Source organism: Mytilus galloprovincialis, chromosome 4 (genome assembly GCF_965363235.1).
Source record: "Mytilus galloprovincialis chromosome 4, xbMytGall1.hap1.1, whole genome shotgun sequence".
Lineage (NCBI taxonomy): Eukaryota > Metazoa > Mollusca > Bivalvia > Mytilida > Mytilidae > Mytilus > Mytilus galloprovincialis.
The window spans coordinates 92,492,940-92,519,939 of NC_134841.1; the positions used below are offsets into that span (position 1 = coordinate 92,492,940).

Genomic DNA, 27,000 nt, shown 5'->3' on the forward strand with positions numbered 1-27,000 from the left:
AAACTAATTTTTGACTCTTCACATTTTACATAATCCGCTTCGCGGATTATTCAATGTGAAGAGTCAAAAATTAGTTTTATGGTTCAATAAATTCAAAATAGATAATAGCCATTCATTAAATAGTCAAATGGATTATTCACCAAAAAAGAAAAGAAAAAAATGTTGGCTATGAATTGCAAGGTTCCTTTTTCCCTCTTAACTCATTTATAGAAATGTGACAAAAATTACTACCAATAATATATAAATACATATTGTGTAAACAAAATATTATATAAAGTGCCTCTGGTGAAATGATGTTAAGCAATCACAAATCAATCATAAAGTGCCTTTTGCTCCCAGCATTCCATTATTTTTAGAAAAGCTTTTTGGTATCTCTTCCAAAACAAGAATGTGTCCCCAGTACACGGATTCCCCTTCCGCACTATCATTTTCTATGTTCAGTGGAACAACAGACAGTAAAATCTCTAATTTGGCAATACAATTAGAAAGATCATATCGTAGGGAACATGTGTACTAAGTTTCAAGTTGATTGGATTTCAATTTCATCAAAAACTACCTTGACCAAAAACTTTAACCAAACTTTAACCTAAAACAGGACGAACGGACAAACGAACAGACAAACCAAAAGACGGACAGAGCAGAAAACATAATGCCCATAAATGGGGCATAAGGGGCATAAAAATGAAATCTATTACTAGAATTGAACATCTCAGGTCAGAAGTCAAGAGGTAAATAAATAATACAAATATTAATTGCTGACACAAATTTATAAAACAACACATGACATTTTATTAATAAATAACAATAACAATTGCAACAATTTATGATTGTTCACATTCCCGATATTTTTTAATCCTTTTCCATTCCCCAGTTTGATAGTTCATTTGGAAAAACACATCAGCTAACATAGGTTTACTTGTACTATCTGCCTGTAGTACCATCTCCTTTGTTTCACTAAGTCGTATACTTAAAATATGACCTTGTTGTGGGCATGGGTTGTCTACAAAAAAAAATATATATATATCACACTGTTTTTTCTGAGGGCTGGGGATATTAAGATAAAAAACACAAAATCATCACTTATTTTGTGCTTTAATAATAGGACACGAGTATCAAGAAAACATACAAAAACACACTGAATTAACTTTCAGAGTTAATACTATCCACAACCTATAACAACTAAAATACACAAAAAGAAATGCATCTTCAAATTATTGAAAATACAAAATGTGGTTTACTCAGGATGATTTAAGTCTTGAAATATTGTATTAACACATGTCTTTGGATGACTGCAAGTTGCCTCAATATGTGTTTTGGTTATTTTTGTTGTTAGATTTCTGACTCATTGACATATACCCAACATCTTTAATTCATTCCTTTTAACTTAAAGCTAGCTCAGATGAATAATGGCTACTTACATTTCTATGTTTTTTCTCTAACTTTACACCAGAAATCACAAATTGATTGAAATGTTTAACATAGTTTAATTGATTTTCAAAGCTGCTTATTACAAAAAAATAAATTCTTTAAATTCTAGAAGTTTGTATGACACAAATTTATCAAACTATGTTTTTAAGATCACATAGACTAGTTTGATCTCTTTTTATAAAAATTGCAATAATCAAGCTACTAAAACAAAAGAATATCAACAAATAATTTCTTTTACACAAAGTTAGTAAGAACATACATGATCTTAATTTTATAACCGGTTCATAACATACCTCTGGAACCAGCCATAAACCCTAAAATTAATGCCTTTTCAGGTCTCGTCACAATATTGGATGTTCTAAACATTTCTTGTGCTTCTAACATTTGTTCTCTCTGAAATAAAACAACAATGTTGATAGACTGTATAATGGTAACTTTTTCTGAAATAATGTTAATTGGTCTTTTGGAAGACAGGTTTTGTTGTCCAGCTAAATTTTGAACTACATCAATGAGACCTTTAATGTTGACAATTTAAATTTTCATTAATAGATTACCTATATTCTTCAGTAAATGACAGAATATATGTTCCTCAGAAAAGAATTTGTTTGGAAATCATGTAAACGATGCTTTAGTATTTGTTTGTTTAAGAAAAATATCAACTGCTGTTTATGGTATGTCATTAACATATGTTTCACTGTGACACATCTCTCAGTCTCTTTTTTGTTTAAAGAAAGGGAAATTAATGAAAATTTTGTCCACATTGCAACATAATATTGCGAAACATTTTTTTAACCATCCATTGGTTAAAGTACAACTATGGGAATAAATGGTTTCACTTAGCACAGCTGGATACGACTGCAGAGGGTCAACCCTGAAGAGTTGGTGCAAAAATGGACACAATATTTCACACTTGATACTGGTCTGAATTTGGATTGTAATTAAGTATTTAACACATAATAAGTTTCTGACACAGAATAAGCGTAGTCAAAGATATTGAATTGGTTATGGATTATAATCTATATTCTTCTTTTTGCTTTTGAGCAATACACTATGCTGGTGCAAATTGACCTCCCTCCCTCCTTTTTTTTATCAAAAATTTTCTTTTAATTTCTGAAATCTTGTGAACAAATTGTCCCCACCCTCCAATTTTTTTTCCAACTTTCACCCCCCTTTTTTTCCCTCTTTTTTTCCCTCAGGACATGGTCATCATCTTAATTCAACTTTCCAATGGAGTTTGAAACCATAATTACCCATTTAAATACATCATTAAAGTCTTGAAATAGAAAATGACATACATAATCATAGTTAAAATTAAAATACCTTTATCAGCATTTTTAAAATAGTAACTTCTAAAAATAAATTGATAGTTAATCACCTCAAGACAATACAACATTTCTTTATACAAAATTTAAAAGCAGTGTAAGGGAAGTAATTAAAAATGTTTTTGTACTAAAGTAATTGTTCTTGAACCAGGACATCCTTGTTTTACCCCTAATTCCTAAACCCCAAAGCCAATTTTTACCATCTCTTTGTTGTAAGAAAACTTGTGTTATAATTTCAGAGAGATCCATATACCATTCCACAAGTTATAGTCTGGAAACTAAAAAAATGCTTATTTGGGTCCCTTTTTGGCCCCTAATTCCTACCTAAACTAGATCATAACCCCACAAATCAATCTCAACCTTCTTTTTGTGGTCATAAACCTTGTGTTTTGTTGAAATCCAAAGATTTCTAATTACTAATACCAAAGTTATTGTGCAAAAACCAAATGTCCTTGGACAACGCAGATGATGTGGGGGTTGAGGGGCAAAATAACCCGGCAATTAACAGCACAAATTGTAAAAAGTTTACTTTAATGTACAACATGCATACATTTCATAAGGTTTGGGTGTGAGATACTAATATAAACGCATAGAATGTTTAATAATGGACAATTATATGCATGGTCAGCAGACTTGGGGTCAATTACATTGGAATGTAATTAATTAAATTACACATTACATTGCAAAAATGATCAATTACACTAATTACACATTACACAGTTTTTGAAATGTAATTAATTAAATTACAATTACTTTACTAAAGTAATTAATTAAATTACACATTACATTTTATCATAATATTTTTTTAACAATATTATACATGTATATAAAATCCATGTGTAAAATATGCATGACATACCAATAAGCATAATTCAAGCGTTGCATTTGATAATTATTAGTAATTTTAATGTTTTGTCATTTAGTCTGCATATCTCTGGTCTGAACACTTTGACAGCAATTCTAAAGTTTTTCGACAGGAGCTTATGTGGCAGATATTGCTTGATCAGAACCATTTAGAACATGGAAGTTCCATGATTAGAAGATGTGTTGATAGGAGAGGGAATTTGTTCATAATTACTTGCCAATACATTAAGGGGTATTTTGACATCTCATAAATGAAATAATTTAAATAAAACATAATATAAATAAAGAAATTATAAATAAATTAAAAGTTTTTTTTTTTTTTACTTTGAAAATATTAAATAGTGTGCTTGTCACAATATTGAAAATAATTTTTAGTACAAACAATGTACATAATGTCTAAATATTAGCAATACATGTATTTCACTAATTAGATAAAAATACACGTAAAAGTGGCATTGTCCCTTGACATTTTAATCTGATTAATTGCTGTTTGTTTTTACAGCTATTAATTTTTATTTCTATAATCCTTTTGTGTATACTAATTTGCCAAAATGATTGTGTGCAGTGATTTTAAATTCTAATTACCTGTATAAGAAAAAAAATTCACTGTGACACATTTTTTTTGGTTTTGTTTAACAAGGTGGTTAATAACTTATCAATCTATTTAGTTAACAAAGATCTTTCTAAAAAAACTGAACAACACATATATAAATATTCTCACATTTTTTTTAATTATAAGACTATTCAGAAAAAAAATTCTGTAGGTCAAATAAATAATATAAAAACTTCAGAATAAATTACAGACTTCATATATTAAAGAAGTATGTGATATCAATATTTTAAAATTAAATATAATTTAACAATTTATATTATTAAACACAAATCCTTATCTTTTACACAATATAAGTACATGTAATTCAAATGTAATTCAAAAGTAATTGAGCATTACATGCTTTTTTCAATGTAATTAATTAAATTACCATTACATGTAATTAAAATAATGCTCAATTACACATTACATTCAATTACATGGAAAATTGTAATGCATTACACTTAATTACCATTACATTTTCAATTACCCCATCCCTGATGGTCAGGAATATCATTAATAAATAATTTCATGGCCTACAACAGAGAAATACAAATTTATTGCTCTTACTGTCAAAGATAATCCTTTCTTTGGAGCATTTTGCTGCTGTGGTGTCTGCAGCTGAGGCTGTTGATTGTTTAATTGCTGTATTGGTTGTGTAGGTGGTTGTCCAGGTAATGAAACAGGAGTAGGTTGTAATGGATTCTGTGATTGGACAGGCAGTGATGACTGTGTTCTGATCTGTGATTGGCCTAACTGTTGTTCTAACTGTTGCTGTAAATTATCCCTAGCCTGCTGTGTTCTGGTTGCTGATGTCATTGCAAGTGGTGCTGTGTAAACACGAAAAAGCATTTGTCAGAATCAGTACAAAAATTACTGTAATTGTAGAAATTTTTACATGCCTTTGTTTTTGCCATTTTTGTAAGATGAACAAACTAAAATCCAAAAATGCCTGTGTGCTTTTTCAACAATGGACAATTTCTTACATTGTATTTTTTGTTGATAATCTCTACTGTTTACACTTTCTTTCTATCTTTCCTTTTTTGGCCAAACACAAAAAAAGGGTAAAAAAATAAATCATCATTTAAAGCCAATTACTCCTGTAATGAGTCTACCAACTATATGATCTATATGTAGATCTTGTCTTGCAGAACATTTTTACTATTTAAAGTGACCATCTATACGTAACAATTTTCAAGTAAAGAGGCATCAGAAAGCAATAACTCCTATAAGAAGTGAACTGATGATTTTTACCATTAGATTTATTTGTATATCTTGTCTTGTTGATCATTTTTTTCTTATTCAAGTATTATCTATATTTAATGTTTTTTAAGATATAAGGAAAAAAGGGGAGACAATTTGGTAAAAATTCTCATCTAAGGATAATAACTCCAATAAATTTCATAAAGATTTGACAAATTTATTGATGTCTGAAAAACTTGAACAGCAACCTAAATATTACTTACTTCATTTACAATAGGTAAAGATAAAACAAGAGTGCCTTAATCTAGTTAGAAAAGATAACTCATTTTAACATCTGCAGAAATGAAACAGACAATTTTCACATCAGAAGAAATGGCAAAAATCATTCAACTCCAGGATCAAAGCTTGAGTCTTAGATTTCTGATATTCAAAACCTCATCAGAAGGATCATATTTTAATCAAGTATCAACGATAATTCTTAATTTACAAACAACTCACCTGTAAGCTGTGTATTAGTTCTAATCTGTGGAACATATGACACTGAAGGCCCAAGTGATGGGGTAGTCCCAGTAACAATGGCTTGTATTGCTGGAAGTTTCTGAAATGACAAACATTATTATCTTCAAAATAAATTCTTATAAAAACACTAAAATATATAGAATTCTTCTTTTGGAAGTTTAAATATTTGTTTAAGCATTGTGGGGGTAAACCTTGCTGTAGTAACCTTTCCTGTAGCACTTGGCGTAATAACTGAAGGGGCAGGAGGTATCAGCCAAAAATTAGTCTTGTGTATAGGACACTGTTGATGTTTAGGTTTGCTCAGCAACAGTGGGTATACACACTGGTGGGCCAGAATTTATCAGTCCAGCAGTATAGTCTCTGGATTATGGTATACTGTTGTCATTGTTGAGACTTCCAGTACAGCAGCAGTGGATTACTTACTGATAAAATAGGATTTACCAGACCAGCAGCATAGTCTGGTGTATAGGACACTGTTGATGTTGAGGCCTGCTTGCTAGCAGTGGATTAACTTACTGATGGGATAGGATTTACCAGGCCAGCAGCATAGTCTGGTGTTTAGGATGTGTTGAAGCAGCAGATTGCTCAGCATCAGAGGTAGGGGTTGAAATTAGCGGTGGTCCAGGACCAGTAGAATGTGCATTGGACCAGTAGATTTTGTCAGCTGGTGGTCTGGTGGACCAGTAGAAATTTGTCGATAACAAGAATGTGTCCCCAGTACACGAATGCCCCACTCGCACTATCTTTTTCTATGTTCAGTGGACCGTGAAATTGGGGTAAACCCTCTAATTTGGCATTAAAATTTAAAAGATCATATCACAGGGAACATGTATACTAAGTTTGAAGTCGATTGGACTTCAACTTCATCAAAAACTACCTCGACCAAAAACTTTAACCTGAAGCGGGACAGACGGACGAACGAAAGAACGAACAGACGGACGGACGAACGAACGGACGCACAGACCAGAAAACATAATGCCCCTCTACTATCGTAGGTGGGGCATAAAAATCACTGATTGCATTGCAATCTCTGTTTCTTTATAAAACAATTTACCTGTGAAATCAATTACATGGTACTGGGGGGTATTACAATTGATCAAGTTAATTAATATCTCGGGTGAGCGTCCTTCACAACAATATAAAATGTGGAAATTTTTGGAAGGAATTAAACCACCAGACAAAAAAATTAAAATAAGTGAAACTCAAAAGGAAGATAAAAAAAAAGTATATGAAATTGACAAAAGGAAACGCAAATACCAAACATCATGGGAAAAAGATCGGGAATGGTTGAATTATATAGTAGATTGGAATTTAATGAACTGTACAACATGTGAAAAATTTGCAGTGACAGACCTAGATAGGAAATGTATTTTCATAACTGGATCGTCAAATTTCAAATTTGATCCTGATTTTCATAAAGAAAATCATTGAGATTATCAAAACCTTTCTCAAAATCAGAATCAAGACTATCCCTTTGTTCCTGTCTAACTTATGTAAACGAAAGCATCAAAATAAAATTAAACATCTATCATTTATATTAATGTTTGCCAAATGAATGTAGTTTTTGCAGGACTAGTAGATTTGGAGCCTGATCAGTAGAGTTTTCAGTCCACTGGTCTGGCTGGCCAGTACACAAAAAAGCTTAAATTCGACCCCTGATCAGAGGGTATACTCACTGATGGGGCAGGATTTACCAGTCCAGCAGCATAGTCTGGTGTATAAGACACTGTTGATGTTGAGGCTTGCTCCCTAGCAGTGGGTTTAATTACTGAAGGGGCATGATTTACCCAGCCAGCAGCATAATCTGGGGCATAAGACACTGTTGATGTTGAGGCTTGCTCAGCATCAGGAGAATACTTACTGATAGGGCAGGATTTACCAGTCCAGCAGCATAGTCTGGTGTATAGGTTACTGTTACTTACTGATGGGGCAGGATTTACCAGTCCAGCAGCATAGTCTGGTGTATAGATAACTGTTACTTACTGATGGGTCAGGATTTACCAGTCCAGCAGCATAGTCTGGTGTATAGGTTACTGTTACTTACTGATGGGGCAGGATTTACCAGTCCAGCAGCATAGTCTGGTGTATAGGTTACTGTTACTTACTGATGGGACAGGATTAACCAGTCCAGCAGCATAGTCTGGTGTATAGGTTGCTGTTACTTACTGATGGGGCAGGATTTACCAGTCCAGCAGCATAGTCTGGTGTATAGGTTACTGTTACTTACTGATGGGGCAGGATTTACCAGTCCAGCAGCATAGTCTGGTGTATAGGTTACTGTTACTTACTGATGGGGCAGGATTTACCAGTCCAGCAGCATAGTCTGGTGTATAGGTTACTGTTACTTACTGATGGGGCAGGATTTACAAGACCAGCAGCATAGTCTGGTGTATAGGTTACTGTTACTTACTGATGGGGCAGGATTTACCAGTCCAGCAGCATAGTCTGGTGTATAGGTTGCTGTTACTTACTGATGGGGCAGGATTTACCAGTCCAGCAGCATAGTCTGGTGTATAGGTTACTGTTACTTACTGATGGGGCAGGATTTACCAGTCCAGCAGCATAGTCTGGTGTATAGGTTACTGTTACTTACTGATGGGGCAGGATTTACCAGTCCAGCAGCATAGTCTGGTGTATAGGTTACTGTTACTTACTGATGGGGCAGGATTTACCAGTCCAGCAGCATAGTCTGGTGTATAGGTTGCTGTTGTTGCAGCGGCTTGTTCAGCAGCAGCTGCTGCAGCCTCCTTTTCTTTCTTAGCTATCTCTGCAGCCTCCATTTCTGCAAGACATCAAGACCAATAAAATCAAAATCATCACATGTATTTTTTTACATGACTAAATCCCGGGTTTACAGTTGTTGCCATTATCACATTTTATGATAAATATTATGGTGAAAATTTATTACGGTACACAAATATCATAAAGTGCAGGTCATCCACCTAGTTTGTATTTTTTTGTGTTTCTCTTAATTCCTCTGAACTCAGTTAACACTCTGCTTTTTAATCATAAAAATCATCACACACATTTTGATTTTGACAGAAAATCTATGATCATTTAATTGTAAAATGGTACAAGCATTTGATAGCTATCAGCTATAAGCAAAAATCTAAGGCTTCTGCTACCAAGTTATATTTTAAGAAACTCTAGTGTTTGAAATAGGTCATTTTCTTGACCAGAAGCTTCATTTGAACAGGTAGAGGATCCTTTGTATCTTCCCAAAATGATTTGGAATCAGAATTTAAAGTGAATATAAAATAAAATGTATGTGTGTTGAATAAATTGTATATTTTGCATCCAATTAAGGTGGTACCTAACACAACAGGGAGATAACTCTGTAAAGTCAGCTAAACGTTTTGATTACGTTGTGTTGTAAATGGAGTATTAAGCTTCTCAATGATCAAAATTGGTGTTTGTCAAACTGCTATATAACCAGTGTAATTTTTCTGACAAAACGGTTGGTTCAAAATTTTTGAAATTTTTATATTTTTGTTTAAGGGTCAAAGTAAATACTTTGTCAAAATTTTATGAAAATTAAACGAGCCAAATTAATTTTAGTGAAAGTGTTGGGTACCACCTTAATGCGTCTTTATTTTTATACAATCTATGGTCAAGTCAAAATATAATATACAACTGTTTACCTGCAATTTTTCTCCTTCTCTTTGCCTCTTTTGCACCAAGTGGTAATTCTTCCATGTCAAGTAACTATACAATAAACAATCAATCTTATCAACAAATGACTTATATTTGCGCAATAGTCCTGCACTATACTGGCTAATATTACCTATGAATTGGCATGCATATAAGTGTCTAACTGATTACAAAAGCACTTACACATATAAAAAGTCATCTCCCAAGAAGCTGACTAGATATAGTCATTCTGTTCATATAAACATTGAAGAAATGTCTAACAAAAAATATTCATTTTATTAAAAAGTTCAAACTATGAATTTACAGGATGTTGGTGTCTGCAAGAACCTAAAAGCAATCACTCATTACAACTCGTCACTATCAAGTTGCTATCCAAATATGAAGCAATTCTGTTCATTAGTACTGGAGAAACTTGTGATGGAAATTAAGTTAATTCAACACATTGTTAATTCGGAGTATCACCACTTACAAAGAAGGTATTTGACATTTCTGAAAATAAGCTCAAAAAGGAAATAGATGTTTCCCAATTCTTATCCTAAAGTACAAATTTTGAGGATTTACTAAGTGTATAGTAATGAGTAAGGTTTACAGTGAAAAAATATTTAGAAAACATACTTTTTTCGTATTGTATTTAAACACTTGTCTATTGATGAAGACTGTATGGCAGGTGGTTTTTTTTTGGTTGTGGATTGCTGTCTGTTTGATCAATACCACACAACCAATTTAATTCATATATAGACTTAAAATGAAAAAAAAGTATATTTTTTGTACCTACAGAGATTGCTAACCATAGAAATTCACCATGCTTTTCTTTATCGAAATAAATCCAAAGAGTCCTTGTTGTAATAACTTCTATTTTCAGAAAATGATTTCGATTATAAGACCTCTGTTAGTATGTTGATAATTTATACGTCTTCAACAGGCATATGCCGTATATTCTTAATAACTAAGTAAGCATATCAATTTGTAGTTTTGGTAATTTTGTTATGCAACAATACTACCAAAATCACAAATTGGTAAAAATGAAGTCTATAGACATTTTCAATAAGTCTTACATTGAGCATTTTATGTCTTCTGAACTCTGTCAGACAAACAGAGTGAACACTTTGCTGTGACGACAGACATAATCAACTCTTTTCAGTGACGACAGACATAATCAACTCTTTTCAGTGACGACAGACAATGTTGAGCACTCAACTCTTCTTTGACAGAATACTTCACTTTTATGGAATAATGCCATTTCTGTATAAAATATTTCAGTCAAATATTCAAAATTCTGTATTTTTTCTGAACTCTTAACCAGGTGCTCCGCAGGGTGCAGCTTTATACGACCGCAGAGGTCGAACCCTGAACAGTTGGGGCAAGTATGGACAAAACATTCAAGCGTGATACAGCTCTAAATATGGATTGTGATCAAATTTTTGACAATATATGGGTTTTTTACACAAAACAAATGTCAAGATTTTACAAATCAATTAAAGATTTCTTCTTCAAACTTATTTAAATCTAAAATTAAATAGTTGACACAGCATAGGTTTCTGACACAGAATGAATGTGGTCTAATGAACTTAAAATTTTTTTTTTTGCCTTTGAGCAATTCACTATGCTGTTGAATATTAATCCTCTCAAAAAAATGTTTGAAGACATTTTCTTTTTATTTATGAAATCTAAAATGAGAAAAATTTAACCCCCCCCATTTTTTTTTTCACATCCCCCTTTCCCTTTTTACAAAATTGATATCAATTCAAATTTCTAATGGAGTTTGCAACAATAACTACTCTTTTAAATACATCATAAAATATTAAAATGTAAAATAAGGTGCTTGTTATCACTGAATGGTAAAGATTGGTTGGTAGTAAAAGTGAATATACATTGTATATTGTATAAAACAATGATTTAAGTTGATTCAACTACTATTCTGAACAAAGAAAGATAACTCCAATTGAAAATTTCTTGCTATTGCACAATATTGTGCAATTAGATATTTCTTGCTATTGCGCAATACTGTGCAATTGAAAATATTTGCTATTGCACAATACTGTGCAATTGAAGATTTCTTGCTATTGCGCAATACTGTGCAATTGAAAATTTCTTGCTATTGCACAATACTGTGCAATTGAAGATTTCTTGCTATTGCTGAATACTGTGCAATTGAAAATTTCTTGCTATTGCACAATACTTAATATAATAATTTTGGATCCTGATTTGAACCAACTTGAAAACTGGGTCCATAATCAAAAATCTAAGTACATGTTTAGATTCAGCATGTCAAAAAAGCCCAAGTATTCATTTTTTGTTAAAATCAAACTTAGTTTAATTTTGGACCCTTTGGACTTTAATGTAGACCAATTTGAAAACGGGACCAAAACTTAAAAATCTACATACACAGTTAGATTCGGCATATGAAAGAACCTCAATTATTCAATTTTTGATGAAATCAAACAAAGTTCAATTTTGGACCCTTTGGGCCCCTTATTCCTAAACTGTTGGGACCAAAACTCCCAAAATCAAACCCAACCTTCCTTTTATGGTCATAAACCTTGTGTTTAAATTTCATAGATTTCTATTTACTTATACTAAAGTTATGGTGCGAAAACCAAGAATAATGCTTATTTGGGCCACTTTTTGGCCCCTAATTCCTAAACTGTTGGGACCTCAACTCCCAAAATCAATCCCAACCTTCCTTTTGTGGTCATAAACCTTGTGTTTACATTTCATTGATTTCTATTTACTTATACTAAAGTTATTGTGCAAAAACCAAGAATAATGCTTATTTGGGCCCTTTTTTGGCCCCTAATTCCTAAACTGTTGAAACCAAACATCCCAAAATCAATCCCAACCTTCCTTTTGTGGTCATAAACCTTGTGTCAAAATTTCATAGATTTCTATTTACTTAAACTAAAGTTATAGTGCGAAAACTAAGAAAATGCTTATTTGGGCCCTTTTTGGCACCGAATTCCAAAAATATTGGGACCAAAACTCCCAAAATCAATCCCAACCTTCCTTTTGTGGTCATAAACCTTGTGTTAAAATTTCATAGATTTCTATTCACTTTTACTAAAGTTAGAGTGCGAAAACTAAAAGTATTCAGACGACGACGCCAACATCATACCAATATACGACCAAAAAATTTTCAATTTTTGCGGTCATATAAAAACCATTTTGCTCAGCACTTATGAATCCATTAATATTATAAAGGTTTGTCATTTAGAATTTAAGATTTACAATCAATCATTTTTTTCCTTCATGTGTGCCTCTATGATAAATTAAAGTTTTTAACCCAAATCTTCTAATATATATATATGCCTTGCTTCTCTAAATTGGATTTCTTTATTCAATATCCAGTTATAGTTATAAATGTAATCCATCGTTAAAATGAAGAATATAGACTTCTTTTGATGGCACTGAAAGACAACAAAAACATCTAAAATTACACGAAGATCACTCTCACCTTTATACCAACATCTTTGCGTGTTGATGTAGGCCTAGCTATAGGTGCTGTGGATGTAGGAATGACTCTGCTTGGACCAGAAGTTCCTGGTGATCGAAATCCACTAGATGGTGGGGTCCTATTTGGCAGTCCTTTAAGTGGTGCTAAATAAGTCCAAATTATATATGATGAATTTATATAAATCCAATCAAATGCAGTCAGTAAATAGTACTAAATACCATATAAACATTGTATATACATTTTGTAATAAAGGGGTATTTATAAACAAAACCAAAATCTTTCCAAACAAAACTAATTTTATTAATCCTATAACATGGAAAACTTTAATTCCCCCCTCAATTATCTGAAAAAACTTCCCAATAAAAATGTATACTGCATCTAGTTTATGTTTTATTTGAAAATCCCCTGTGTTACAGTTAGAATTATTTGAAGTGATGGCCACACATGACACTGACCAGTGGCTGTAAAGATCAACTTCGTCTAAAAGAATTGCAACCTTTGCTTTAGGAAAATTATGGAAATTTATGAACTGGAAATTTACATTAAAAATAGGTATTGTTATGCATTATGCAAATACCAAAGCACAGTTCAGGTGGTACCCTCAGAGATTGATAAAAAAGATATGTGGTGACTTTGCTCACAATTTCACAAAACACAAATCCTTACACACTGTTTAAAACCAAAATAGTTCATACATACTTGCATCATCCATTTTCTTAGCAAAACTTCTGACTTTCAGTGGCAAACTACTGCTTGGATTATTTTTTTTACTGCTGGCAACTTCTGTGGCTGTAACAAATAATGTTCATTTCAAGTAATATATATTTATATATACATGTACCTACATCTGTGACACAACATATATGTTTTTAATATCTAAATATTCAACTAACAATAATGTGTCCATAATAGAACTTGGATGCCTCACTTGCACTTTCATTTTTTATTCAGTGGACCGTGAAATTGGGGTCAAAACTCTAATTTGGCATTAAAATTAGAAAGATCATATCATAAGGAACATGTGTACTAAGTTTCAAGTTGATTGGACTTTAACTTCATCAAAAACTACCTTGACCAAAAGCTTTAACCTGATGCAGGACAAAATGACAAATGGACAACAAACCGAAAAACATAATGCCTCTAGGTGGGGCATAAAAACATAGATGTATAATTGATAACAAATGTTCAGCGGGAAGGTTCCAGGTTGTGCAAAATTGGAAATTGCCAGAGTCTTTTTCTTTTTGTCAATGGGTTGATGTCAGATTATGCATACTTCACATCTTCATTTATCCATATTATTGTTTTAGCTGTTTCAAATTGCTAATTAGTTTAAACTGTCCATTTGAGAAATTTGAAGGTTTATCATTATATAACAGGAATAGGATCCCAGTGACGTCAACCAGTCCGGTATCCACAAATGTAGTTCTTAAAAAAAAAAGATAACTTTTGTTGAAAATTGTGTAGTGTTATGATATCACTAGTTCTGTAACTGAATGTAGATTTATTTGAAAGTGTAGGCTTTCTAGTTTGAATTTCTGTAAACATTTTGATTGATTTAAATGTAATCTGTGGCGTCAGGACATAGAATAAATTGCCTAAATTCTAGCCTTTATTCTTCACCAGAAGTAGACAGACTGACCCTGTTGTCAAACAAAACAAAATTTTGCAATGGAATTCCGGTAATGAGGCACTGACATTGTACCTAGACACTTCAAAATGAAAGTCTAACATGAACCAGAAGTCCCAAGGTGGCTATCAAAATTATTAATTGAACAGGACCCTTTGTATTTATTATGATTTTCATGCGTTTCAATGGGGCAAATAACTGAGTCCCTGTTCCAACCAGTTCACAAACTTCTACACGTAATATAAAGTTAGGAATTAAAAGATGTAGGTATATCTCATTGAGACCTACCCCAAAAAGAACAGCATAAACAAAATAGACCCTGTACTTTATATCCAGGGTTTAAGCTAGGATTTTGAGGGCTTTAGTCACTTTTGCGCGCTATTAAAATCAACCTTATTTTGTGTAAAAGCAATGGACCAATGAGTATATTACTAGCTTAGTCAGATTTTAAGGGATTGAGGCACCAGCATGATTGGCAGTTATTGTATGATTTGACTGTATTGGCCATTATGAAAGATTCTGACATGGAATCCAGAAATTTAGTTCACAATTTCTCTTCAGTTTGTTCCAGGGGTCATTCCTGATCAACAAAAGTTGGATTCTATTTTTTTTAAACAAGGAATCACAGCAGAAATTAATTTGCAATGATTATTTCACTGCATAATCATTATCCTTATAAAACGTTTAAGTCGATATTTGGAAATCATTTCTATCAAGTTGGAAATGTATAAAATCCTTTTTGGAACGATTATAATGACTGAAAGGAGGTTGTAAACAAATCAACAATAGATCATGTTTACTACTTTCGGTTTTAAAATGAAACGAAAACGGGAAGTGACACGTGGATAATAAATTCAAAACGAGTCCGGATTCATCAGAAAATTATCATTTTTCGATTTAAATTCCTTTAGTAAGAGATATATATTTGTCTCTCTCGTTTAATTGATTTTAAATTATTTCATATTTTACGTTTACTTTTAAAGTCTTTTTAATGTCTATAAATAGTCAAAAGAATACTTTCACGCATGCGTAGAACACAGTACAGGAAGCACCTGTTTAACATCGTGAACTTTTTGAATAAACACATTAAAGTTCTTTATTTTAAATGGAAATTGTCGAAAGCTTTTGATGAAAAATTTAAATCAAATATGACGAAAATGCCTTTGAATGACGAATCTACGACAAACTAACTTCAGATTGTGATCGTTTGGGAAATATTGAAATTCAAATGCGAACTGTCCGGGTTGTTACATTTTTTATTAAATGACGAAATTATACTCCTGGTTGTTGAAATGCCGACTGACAGATTTTCCTGGGGAAATAAATATGATGGTCATTCAATGATGGGGTTAATTAATAAATTACAGATAAGTGACCCATCTGATGGCGATAAGCGGATTAGTTGTAATCACAACTTGTAACACCTGTTGAAAATGTTAATTACCTGGAGGTCATAAACTTGTCAAAAACATGAAGACAGGTAGATTTATGGTTTTTATTGCGAAATTTTTTTTACACTTTCAAAATTAAAGTGACGAAATTGATTTAAAATACTTTCGTCAATGAGAAAACTCTTTCGTAAAATACGAAAGTGACGAGCGCTAGCAAAATCACTGTTTATATCTATGTTCTTCTGTTTGTATGCTACTAGTCTTTACCATGTTTACAGAAAATACCAATAACATCTTTGATTTAACCCCAACATTGACCTATGACCATGTATTGGGGGTTGGCTCATAATCATGAGACCAAACTGCTTAAGAATACAGAAAGTAACTTTTGACAAGTTGCATGTTTCTAGATATATTCTTTTGTTGTGTATTCATTTTCATGAATTGTAGGTTAATGTTTCTAGATATCCTTTTGTTGTGTATTCATTTTCATGAATTGTAGGTTAATGTTTCTATATATCCTTTTGTTGTGTATTCATTTTCATGGATTGTGGGTTAATGTTTCTAGATATCCTTTTGTTCTGTATTCATTTTCATGGATTGTGGGTTAATGTTTCTAGATATCCTTTTGTTGTGTATTCATTTTCATGGATTGTGGGTTAATGTTTCTAGATATCCTTTTGTTGTGTATTCATTTTCATGGATCATAGGTAAATGAATTAGATATCCTTTTGTTGTGTATTCATTTTCATGGATTGTGGGTTAATGTTTCTAGATATCCTTTTGTTGTGTATTAATTTTCATGGATTGTGGGTTAATGTTTCTAGATATCCTTTTGTTGTGTATTCATTTTCATGGATTGTGGGTTAATGTTTCTAGATATCCTTTTGTTGTGTTTTCATTTTCATGGATTGTGGGTTAATGTTTCTAGATATCCTTTTGTTGTGTATTCATTTTCATGGATTGTGGGTTAATGTTTCTAGATATATCTTTCTGTTGTGTATTCATTTTCATGGATTGTGGGTTAGTGGGTTAATGTTTCTAGATATCTTTCTGTTGTGTATTCATTTTCATGGATTGTGGGTTAATGTTTCTAGATATCCTTCTGTTGTGTATTCATTTTCATGGATTGTGGGTAAGAGTGAATCATGAATTCAAAAGTTTTATGATTTAAAGATGCAAACTTAAAGAACTGTGTTATGCTTACATTTTTGCAGTAGTTCAGCTCTCAGAATTGCAGATTTGGGTTTTCTCTTCAAGGCAAAATGTTTAATAGGTTGTGGCTGCTGTCCTGTAGCTGCAATCAATGCTGTTTTGTTCAGAAACTGACATTCCAATGGTAACATTCGTGCTCCAGCTGCTTTCTTTACTGTAATTAATTCAAAAATTTATGATTTAAATAAAGTGCATCATATTTTAAAATGAACATTGTCATGCTACTCTGCTTGTTGTAAATTTCAATAATAGTGTGTGTGCTTTTGTGATGAAGACCTTTTAAAAAGACTTGCTTGATCATGAAAGATAAGTCAAATGAAAAATAACTGTGTTTATGGTTTTCTTTTTATTTACTCTAACATTTGATGTGTTGGCCTCAACATTTTTATTGCAACCTTTGATAGCTGTGGCTTATTGTAGAAATAAGAAATATTTACCTATATACTAAAAAGTATTAAAGTTAAATCAGCAAAATAAAATAATATTAAAACAGACATCATCATCATCGATACAATTGTCATTTTTATATGAGAGGTAAACCATACCAGCTTTATTTAAGTCGGAAGTCATTTCTGAAAAGATGCCATTATCTTCCAGATCTAGATTTAATGTTCCCATGGATGGAAATGTCTTGAGAATTTCACCAATCATGGACACCCACTGGTCAGTGTCATGTGTGGCCATCAAAAGTATTTCTTCCAGATCGGCTCTCCACTGAAAACATGCAAATATAGTATATTGAATTGAATTTATGGAAAGTTTAGTAACAGAATCTTTAAATATTAATACTAATAAAATATTCTTTAGAACTGTAATGTGAATGTGAATAAGATAAAGAAATCAAGTTCAAAGGTTTGCAATACATATCTAACCAAAAAGCAATGTTTGATAGCTCTTATTCTAACTTACATGTAGAAAATATTCAGCAGTTAGCTGTGAACTTAGCTCACTTGGACAAATTCATACTAGTTTTTTAGGCCTAAACAGTCATTACAGTTTTAAGACAGATATACAAGAATAGCTATTTGCCCGTTGACTGTAATAACAAAAAGACTAATCATAATATTAATGACTTCAATGATGAACAATATCAGATATAAGGTTTTAAGAATAAATATTTTAATTTGGTTAAAGGGGCACTAGCTTCGAGATATATAAAAAATCTAAAGTTTGATTTTTTTTGTTCAATCAATAATGAAAGTGAAATAGTGAAATAACAATTCGCTTTTTTCCGCCGAAAAGGTTTAATTTTGTCAAATTACACTAAGAAACATTGATAATTAGTTATTCACTTGCAAGTGAATGAGTTGAGTCAACCTCTTTAAATCCGTATTCATGTGAACTTCAATTTAACCCCTCGCTAGAGATTGACAACGTATGCATTGTACATGTACTGGTTATTTAAAGAAAAAGAATGTCAACAATTAAAGTGAAACTACGGTAAATCATTTGATTACTAATTCAATGCACATGAAATCATTCTAATACGGTTAAAAGCATTGAGAAATTGAGAATTTTAATTTATAAAAAAAAATTAAACAGACCTATAAAAATCCAATTACATGTGTTGGTTTAATCTATTCATATCTTTATTTATGTTTACATCGCTTAATTGGTCATCTGAGGTCAAATCGATAGTTAATTAGATGGCGTCTGGACTAAAATACACACGAAACGAACCTATATATTATCTACCCCATGCTCTGTAAACTGTTTATTTTAGACTTTTGATAGTTTCGATAAATGTTTTACATTGTTATAAATCAAATATGAGAATTTGAGTCAAATCGGTGACCATGAATTTGACAGCTAGTGCCCCTTTAATAAATAACTGAAGAATGATTATCAAGCAAAAAAACATGAACAGCTGAAAACCATGTTCAATTTACCAAAATTTTCACCTTGACTACTGAAAACTGTTATATAACTTATACATGAATTAAAATATATTTTTTTTTCTGAAATAGATTTTGTATGATTGTATTAATTATCTTTCTCAATATTTTCACAATGAATATTGGCGTTTTTGGCATTTATATACACAGTTTTTAATGGGATTAGTCATAAATTGATGGTATGTCATGTATGTAAGACTTAATCTAAGGCAAATGATTGTGCCAAGCATGATAATTTTCACTTTTCCTTCTACTTGAAAAAATTAGTACTAAAAGGTTGTGAGCAAAAAGTCAATTAAATGATCATGTATGATATATATCCAAGTGTTGAGGAAACTTTCAAATACATAAAAAACATTTCCTCAAGTTTAGCTATTCAATTGTTTAGTTTTAGTTTTATTTTTTACTGTCTGCATGAAAACTTAGACATACACATGTATGTAAAATAATATAAAATCACTTTATAGATTGTTATAATGTACATGTTTATTCTTGATATTTAACAGATAAACAACAAAAATAAAAAAAAAATCAAATCAACAAATATTCTTACCTCCATTTGGCATTTGGAATGTTTGGAATATCTCTACCAATTTATATATCATGTATATAATTCATATATCATTTGCATATGTCATGTGTATGTAAACAATGTATAGAAATAACATGCAATAAACTGTTGGATGCTTCTGTTGTATTATTTAACTTTTGAGATCTATATATTGTAACTATTTCATAATCATATACATGTAATAATATACATTTTATACTTTCATTGAAGATAAATGACATTTGATGAAAAAATTCAATTACTGTGTCAACATGTACAATATGAGTTATCTACATTCATATCCGTAGATATGGATATTTTAACACCCTGAAGTAACCAAGTACACCCTGAGGCGTAGCCGAAGTGTGTACAGGGTACTGAAGGGTGTTAAAATATCCCCGGTTTTAGACCGAATCGGGCGAGTTTTATGGAAATTTGGGTACAAAGTGTAACGTGAAAACGTTTTTTTGATTATCTAAAAAAGTTTTATTGAAATTTGGAAATTTAACATATTTTTTACAGGGTGTACCTTTGGTAGAACCCTACAGGTAGTCAAATATAAGATGTTTTTAATACGGAGACAGAGAAACTGGATTAATTCAAATTTGGCCCTCAATAGATGGTGTGACGTCAACTTGGGTCAATTGCATAGCTAGTTCAGTAGTCCCATTCCTTGAAAATGTGGCAATCAAGTGATGCATTTAATGAAATGAGTGTACATGATCGGCATAATAGGACAAACTTGTTAATGAATTAAATATTTAATTACAAACATTATGGATAATCTACAGAATTCAATATTTCACAAGGAGCAATCATGGAACTAAGGAAACCTTGCGTGAAGTTCCCCGGGATAATGGTGAGCAATGTACGGGGATATGGGTTAGCAACACCCAGGGGCTATGGGTTTTGTAACGACGTGCTTTAAACAATCAAAATCCTAGATATATACTAAGCTGGGGATAACTGTTCATATGTCCTGTTTCTAATTCTACAGTGCTTGTCTAATTTGGACAATCACAGAATCCCTTAGGCCAAATAAAAATATATGTGTGGTTCCAGTAACCCGACCGACCCTAGTTCATACATGTGATGGACTGTAAAATTCAGATCAGGAGATTTGGAAATTTTGGTCAGGAGATTGGACCTCAGATCAGGAGGTTTTTTATCGACATATTTTTCGTCGTAAAACTAACCGTATGATGTGTTTTTTTCTTCAATCTTCCTTGTGAATGGCATTAGTTAAAGTCTGCATATATTAAGGAATAATTGAGAAGAATCTTTTTTTCTTTTATTTAACATTGTTGATTGCTGATGAGAATATTTTTTTCTTTTGTTTTACATTGTTGATTGCTGATGAGAATCTTTTTTTCTTTTGTTTTACATTGTTGATTGCTGATGAGAATCTTTTTTTTATTTGTTTTTCATTGGCATTGGCTTGAGATATATATAAGAGAGATTTATGCTATACATTTATTACATAATAAATAAATAATAAATTAACAAACATTGTTGAACTTTGTCAAATATTTCTGTTGTTTTGAAACTGGTGTCTTTGAAGATAACTGTCGTTTTGGCATTTTGAACACATAATGGTGTACAAAATAATCAATTTGCTTATATAATTTTTCAGTCAGCTTGTGTAGCAAACAGCTCACATTGAGCTGAAACCATTCCTTTTTCCAGTATTTTCATCTCGAGATTTTCATATACAATAAGTGTTTTTCTCGGCATCAAAAAACTTCCGATAAATTTTTGGACAACAACATTCCATTTTCCATCAATGCCGGTATTTATCAGTATTTCCCTTTAATCATCCTTGGCGTGTGCCATAAACAGAAGCCACATCGAGTAATTGATATACAAACACCTTATGATTGTTCAATCAAACTATTATCACTTGTTAATTAGCCTTTAGCAAGAATTAAAATCTCCACATGTTGCGTAATCAGGTAATGTCAGTTACACCGGATACATTCGATAAACCTCGTGTTTTTACGACTTAAAAAATCTCGGGTTTTTACGATCTCAATGATAAATTTTGTAAACAAAATAGTAAAAATGGCGACTGAAAATTTTCATTCATGAAATTTTTTCTACACGGGATTTTTTTCTCTTCGACGGGAGGACGGGAGGGGACCCCTGAAAACGGGAGTTTTGTACTCCCGTCGGGAGGTTCACATGTATGCTAGTTAAAACCCCCCGACCCTAGAACTTTTTTTTTCATTTCTGAAAAATAAATTTTCAAACGATCAAATTTTGAGGATTGTGAATTAAATAATTAAATTCATAGATTTCTGTCATCTGAATTTTCATTACAAGTATCTGTTATGGCTAAAATGCAAGAATTCATAACAGAATGCAACAAAATTAACTAAAAACATATCATGACGCTTTATTTTACAACCAAACACATGTAAAAATGGCGGACTTCTGGATGGGGCGTGTATAATACCGGAAACAATTTCGGTAAACACACAATTTTTTTCCGGATTTTGACATTCAAATGGAAAAATTAAAAAAAAAAAAAAAAAAAAAATTGCCGACCTACCGACCCTATTTTGTAAAAGTATGTAACTGGAACCACACATATATTTTTATTTGGCCTTATCACAAAAATATAGTTTGCCTTTGGAAAATTTAAAAAACATAGAGATTTACTACATGTATATCTCTAGAACCAATGCATTTTGCACATACAATAACGAGCCAAAATGCAAAAAAATATCCATTTACATTGCAAACTTGTAATCTAACCTTGGTTTTTTTTTTATAAAACATCACTACTATAAAAGTGCAATAAAGTAATTTTCATAAAGTTATAAAAGGTATATAAGTGAAAGTCATATGCATCAAAATATAATTTTATTACATGTAACATGGCCGAATTGACCAAGGCCGAAACGACCATGGACGTACACGGCACCGTGGCCGAAACGTCTTGTTTCCCTAAATAACGCTTTACTTCATTGGAATAATTTTCACGATCAACTATGACACTAGATTTGTAAGGATTGTTTTGAAGATAGAAACATGATTTAGTTGATCTACCTGCTCTACATTCCTCCTCGGCAAGTGCAGAAATGACAACATTAGCTTCACTTTAACGTGTGGTTGAAGTGCATTGTAGCAAGCTTGGATATTTTGTAATTTTGCTTGGTTTATTTGTGAACATATTGTCTTTCCGGACCATAAATCGTCGGTAGAACCTAGCTTGTTGTGCAGCCACAGAGCTGTGTCACCAGCAGCCATCTTGGAGAGGCTACCGAAATATAAAATGAAAGGAAAACAACAATTGGGTGATAAAAATAGCTTTTAATTAACATAAACTTCCGGTTGAATAGAAAGTAAACACTTCGAATGTTTACAAAAAGGTAAAAGTCAAACTATCTTTTTGGCTTGTCAATTAATTGTATTTTGTCAACCACACCTACCATTGATCATCATTTATAGAACAGTGTCAGTTAGTGGCAGCAAATATTGATTCCTTATTTATGTTTAATTACAATATTCATTAAAAAAAATCATGTTTTGTTTACATTTAAAACTAAAAGATAAATTGAAAGAGTAACTGAGTTTGTCCTGATTTGTTTTGTTTTATAATAAAAAAGAATGGCATCTTTGCTACAAGTATCTTGTCTTCACCACAGGGACTCGGTTAGCAGATTAAAATTTTGTAAATCAATGTTTTTAATTTATTTTTTATTATTTCCTGTCTATTTGCATTACTATATTAACGTATTTAAAGTTGCCATCACTATTTCTTTGTTTTCTGGCAATGTGCAGTTTACTATCCATATCCATATACTGAAAAACCTAGGTTTTTTCAGTATATGGATATGGATAGTAAACTGCACATTGCCAGAAAACAAAGAAATAGTGATGGCAACTTTAAATACGTTAATATAGTAATGCAAATAGACAGGAAATAATAAAAAATAAATTAAAAACATTGATTTACAAAATTTTAATCTGCTAACCGAGTCCCTGTGGTCTTCACTGGCTGATCCAGAACTTTTAATAAGGGGGTGGGGGCACTGAATGATCTCACGTTTAAGGGGGGGGAGCTCCAGTAATTTTCAGTGATTCACTATAATACAAGGCAGGTGTTACCAGTGATAGGCGATGGAGTCCTTATCAATTATTGTTTATAATTCAAACATATTTAAATGTTAAAAAAATATACTGTTATGTTTCTGATGTTGGTCCTGTAGATTTAGTTGCGACATCATTTTGGACAAATAAATCCTAAATTATGAAAAGTCACTCTGATTCAAAACAAACAATTATCTGAAAATGACATAATCTTGATAATCAAGATGCTTGATTTCTTGATTGACAATATATTTGTAAAAATAGGAGGATGTATTTTTCAACAAACAATCAGCATTCTCATGGGAACAACCTGTGCCCCTCTCCTTGCTGACTTGTTCCTTTATTCATATGAGACTGACTTCATACAGAAACTTCTTATGAAGAAAGAAAAGAAGTTAGCAATATCCTTGAACTTCACCTTCCGCTATTGAAATGATGTTTTCTCATGATCACTAAACAATTCAAAATTTTTGACTATGTTGAACACATCTATCCCATCAAACTTGAGATAAAGGATACACCAGTTACAGTTAAGTGTGCCTCATATCTTGACTAACATCTAATAATTACAATCCTGTCCCCTTTCCCCCGAATGTGACCTATGGATTTAGACTTATTACCAGGTTTGCACTAATATGAGCAAAAGGATGGGTGCCACATGTGAGGCAGGATCTGCTTTCCCTTCAGAAGCACCTTAGATCAACCCTAGTTTTAGTCAGATTCATGACTTTCATGTTGCTCAGTCTCTAGTTTTCTAGGTTGTGTTTTATGAACTGTTTATCTGTGTGTATTTTTTTTTTAGTCCCAGGACAATTGTAAGACAATGAATGATTGAGTTAATCAAATTTTGAATTAGATCCTGAAATAGAAAATGGAATACAGAAAGGTGTTCCCCCAGACCAAAAATTTTGTTTGCCTTATAAAAATGATATTGTTGAAGATTCAATCTATTTTCTACTTCAATGTCTAATCACTATATTAAATTAGAAAGGTCCACTTTTATTTCTGACATTTTCTAAATGTTCTCATTCCTCTATGTACTACAAATTAGAAATGAATATAATGGATTGATATATTGATGGTAACATCCAGCATTTTTGCTGAAGACCTAGATAATAATGTTGTATGATACTGAGCCAAGAAATGAACAATGGTGAATCTGACTTGGTATTTGGTCATAATTACTAAAATATGTTTATTTTATTTTTATTTCTTTTGCAGACTTTTTTGGACCTACATTCCACAAATATGGATTTATTTAGTTTGCTGAGGAATAATTTACCACCATCCAAAAAGATGATAAATGCAATAACCTCAAAAGATGCTTCATTAATAGAGGACATATTGAGGTCTGGATTTAATGTGAATTCTAGAGTATATGAACAAGGAGGAGAAACTGCTTTACATATAGCTGTATCTAAGGATAACTATAGCAAACCTGTTATTGAAAAACTTATAGAATACAAAGCAGATCCTTCTGTAACAAATGATTTTGGTGTCACCTCTTTACACAGGGCAGCTACAAATGATGATGCAGATATTGCATTCTTATTACAACATGACAAAAGTTCCACGTCTATAAATGACTTCTGGGTCTCTTTCACAAGGGATTTTACTCACTGGTTGCAGCATCATACTGTATCTCCAAAAACATTAATGATTCTACTTATAGCCACCCCAAACTTTGCTAAATATCCAGAAAATATTAGAAAAACTATGTTCACCACCGTTTTAAATAAACAGACTCCATTTTATAACTGTTTGAAAGTTATGGCTGTGATAGATAAAACCTTGAGAAACCAGCAGATTGCACAAATTCCTGATGATGACGAAAGGAAAGAATTTCTGGAATGGTTAGACAATTTTAAACGTAAAGTACCAACTCTTCAGCATTGCAGTCGGATGGCTTTAAGACAAGCACTTGATAACAAATGGAATGTGATATATGGAACTGAGAGGTTATATTTACCAAAATCTCTAAAACAGTTTGTTAAATTCAATGATATAACCAGTGTTGGCTTATCAATTTAAGGGATTCCAAAAACTGCATTTAATTTATTTGTTATTAAATATGTTAGAAGTGAACACAGTTTCTCATGTACATGTATAATGTTTTATATAATTATTTTACTCTTAACTTTTTTTTCACATAGAATACTTCATCAAACAGTAATTGTCAATGATTGTATAGCTTATGTTTTTCTTTGATATGTCAAAAGTCAGAACTAAATATCAGGATTTATTTTCTACAAATTTGGGGCTCATGGCTCATTTATCCCATTTTAATTTTTAGTAAGCCTTCTTTAACCTTAAGTCCATAAACATGATAAATTATATATCACAAAAAAAATCTGAATATTTAAAAATCCTTGAAAAAACCCTTAATTTATTGTTAATTTTGAAGGTCTATATTCAAAAAAGATCCAAGACTGACCTCATGCAGTAATCAACAAGTTTCAATCCATTATCCCTCTCATTATTAATTTTTATTTTCATTTTCACTGTGATTTATGGTTGTCTGATTTTATAATGTCATGAATGTATCATGCACATCTCTATATATTAAAGTGGTCTCGGTGGCCAAGAAGTCTAAGTAGTTAAACAACTGTATCACTAGCCTGTCAACACTGAAGTTGTGATTTCGAAACCTGGACGGGGCAGGTGCACTTGACTCTATAATCATAATTTAATAGGATTGTCAGTTTTCCTTACAATGATTGGTAGTTCTCTTCAGGTTCCCTGGCTTCCTCCATCAATATTATTTGACTGCCACAAAATAGCACAATAGTATTAGTGTTGAAAGTGGTGTTTAACATCAATCAATCTATTTAATTTCACTGGAAAACAAATCATGATTCAACTGCCTAATATCCAGTTGATTATAAGGATTCCATGCATATTCAGTATAACAACTAATCAAACAATGAATAATTCAAGGATGGTCTGTGTATATTGATAAAGAGGCTGAGGCTAAGACATGAAATGCTGTCGTTAGAAAATATTTGCATCATGTGCATTTGGATTTGTAATCATAGCTTTTTATATAAGTGATATAATTTGGAATATTTCTTCATTGTCATTTCCTTTGTTTTGACGAAATATAATTTTTGTGTTGCACCGTTTAAAGTTGAGAGAGAACCTATAATTTATTTTCTTCTTCTGTATTTTCATTGTAAAAAATAATAATATTTGTACACCAA

General features: G+C 31.9%; 2 protein-coding genes across 3 annotated transcripts; one reads left to right on the plus strand and one right to left on the minus strand.

Annotated features, from left to right (window-relative positions):
- Nucleotides 1-765: 765 nt before the first annotated feature.
- On the minus strand, nucleotides 766-22,981 carry LOC143073400 (negative elongation factor A-like). Of its 2 annotated transcripts, XM_076248920.1 has the most exons (12): nucleotides 22,757-22,981; nucleotides 19,709-19,741; nucleotides 17,806-17,974; nucleotides 17,253-17,414; nucleotides 13,727-13,816; nucleotides 13,028-13,170; nucleotides 9,567-9,630; nucleotides 8,580-8,707; nucleotides 5,905-6,004; nucleotides 4,774-5,033; nucleotides 1,722-1,821; nucleotides 766-1,000 (listed from the first exon to the last, which is right to left on the minus strand). In XM_076248920.1, the coding sequence occupies exons 1-12, from the start codon at nucleotides 22,955-22,957 to the stop codon at nucleotides 822-824; spliced, it is 1,629 nt and encodes a 542-aa protein (XP_076105035.1). In that variant the 5' UTR covers nucleotides 22,958-22,981; the 3' UTR covers nucleotides 766-821. The 2 variants fall into 2 exon arrangements, with proteins under 2 accessions (XP_076105035.1, XP_076105036.1); XM_076248921.1 differs by lacking the exon at nucleotides 19,709-19,741.
- Nucleotides 22,937-26,393, plus strand: LOC143073401 (uncharacterized). The gene is made up of 2 exons (XM_076248922.1): nucleotides 22,937-23,079; nucleotides 25,022-26,393. The coding sequence occupies exon 2, from the start codon at nucleotides 25,049-25,051 to the stop codon at nucleotides 25,829-25,831; it is 783 nt and encodes a 260-aa protein (XP_076105037.1). The 5' UTR covers nucleotides 22,937-23,079; nucleotides 25,022-25,048; the 3' UTR covers nucleotides 25,832-26,393.
- The last annotated feature ends 607 nt before the right edge of the window (nucleotides 26,394-27,000 follow it).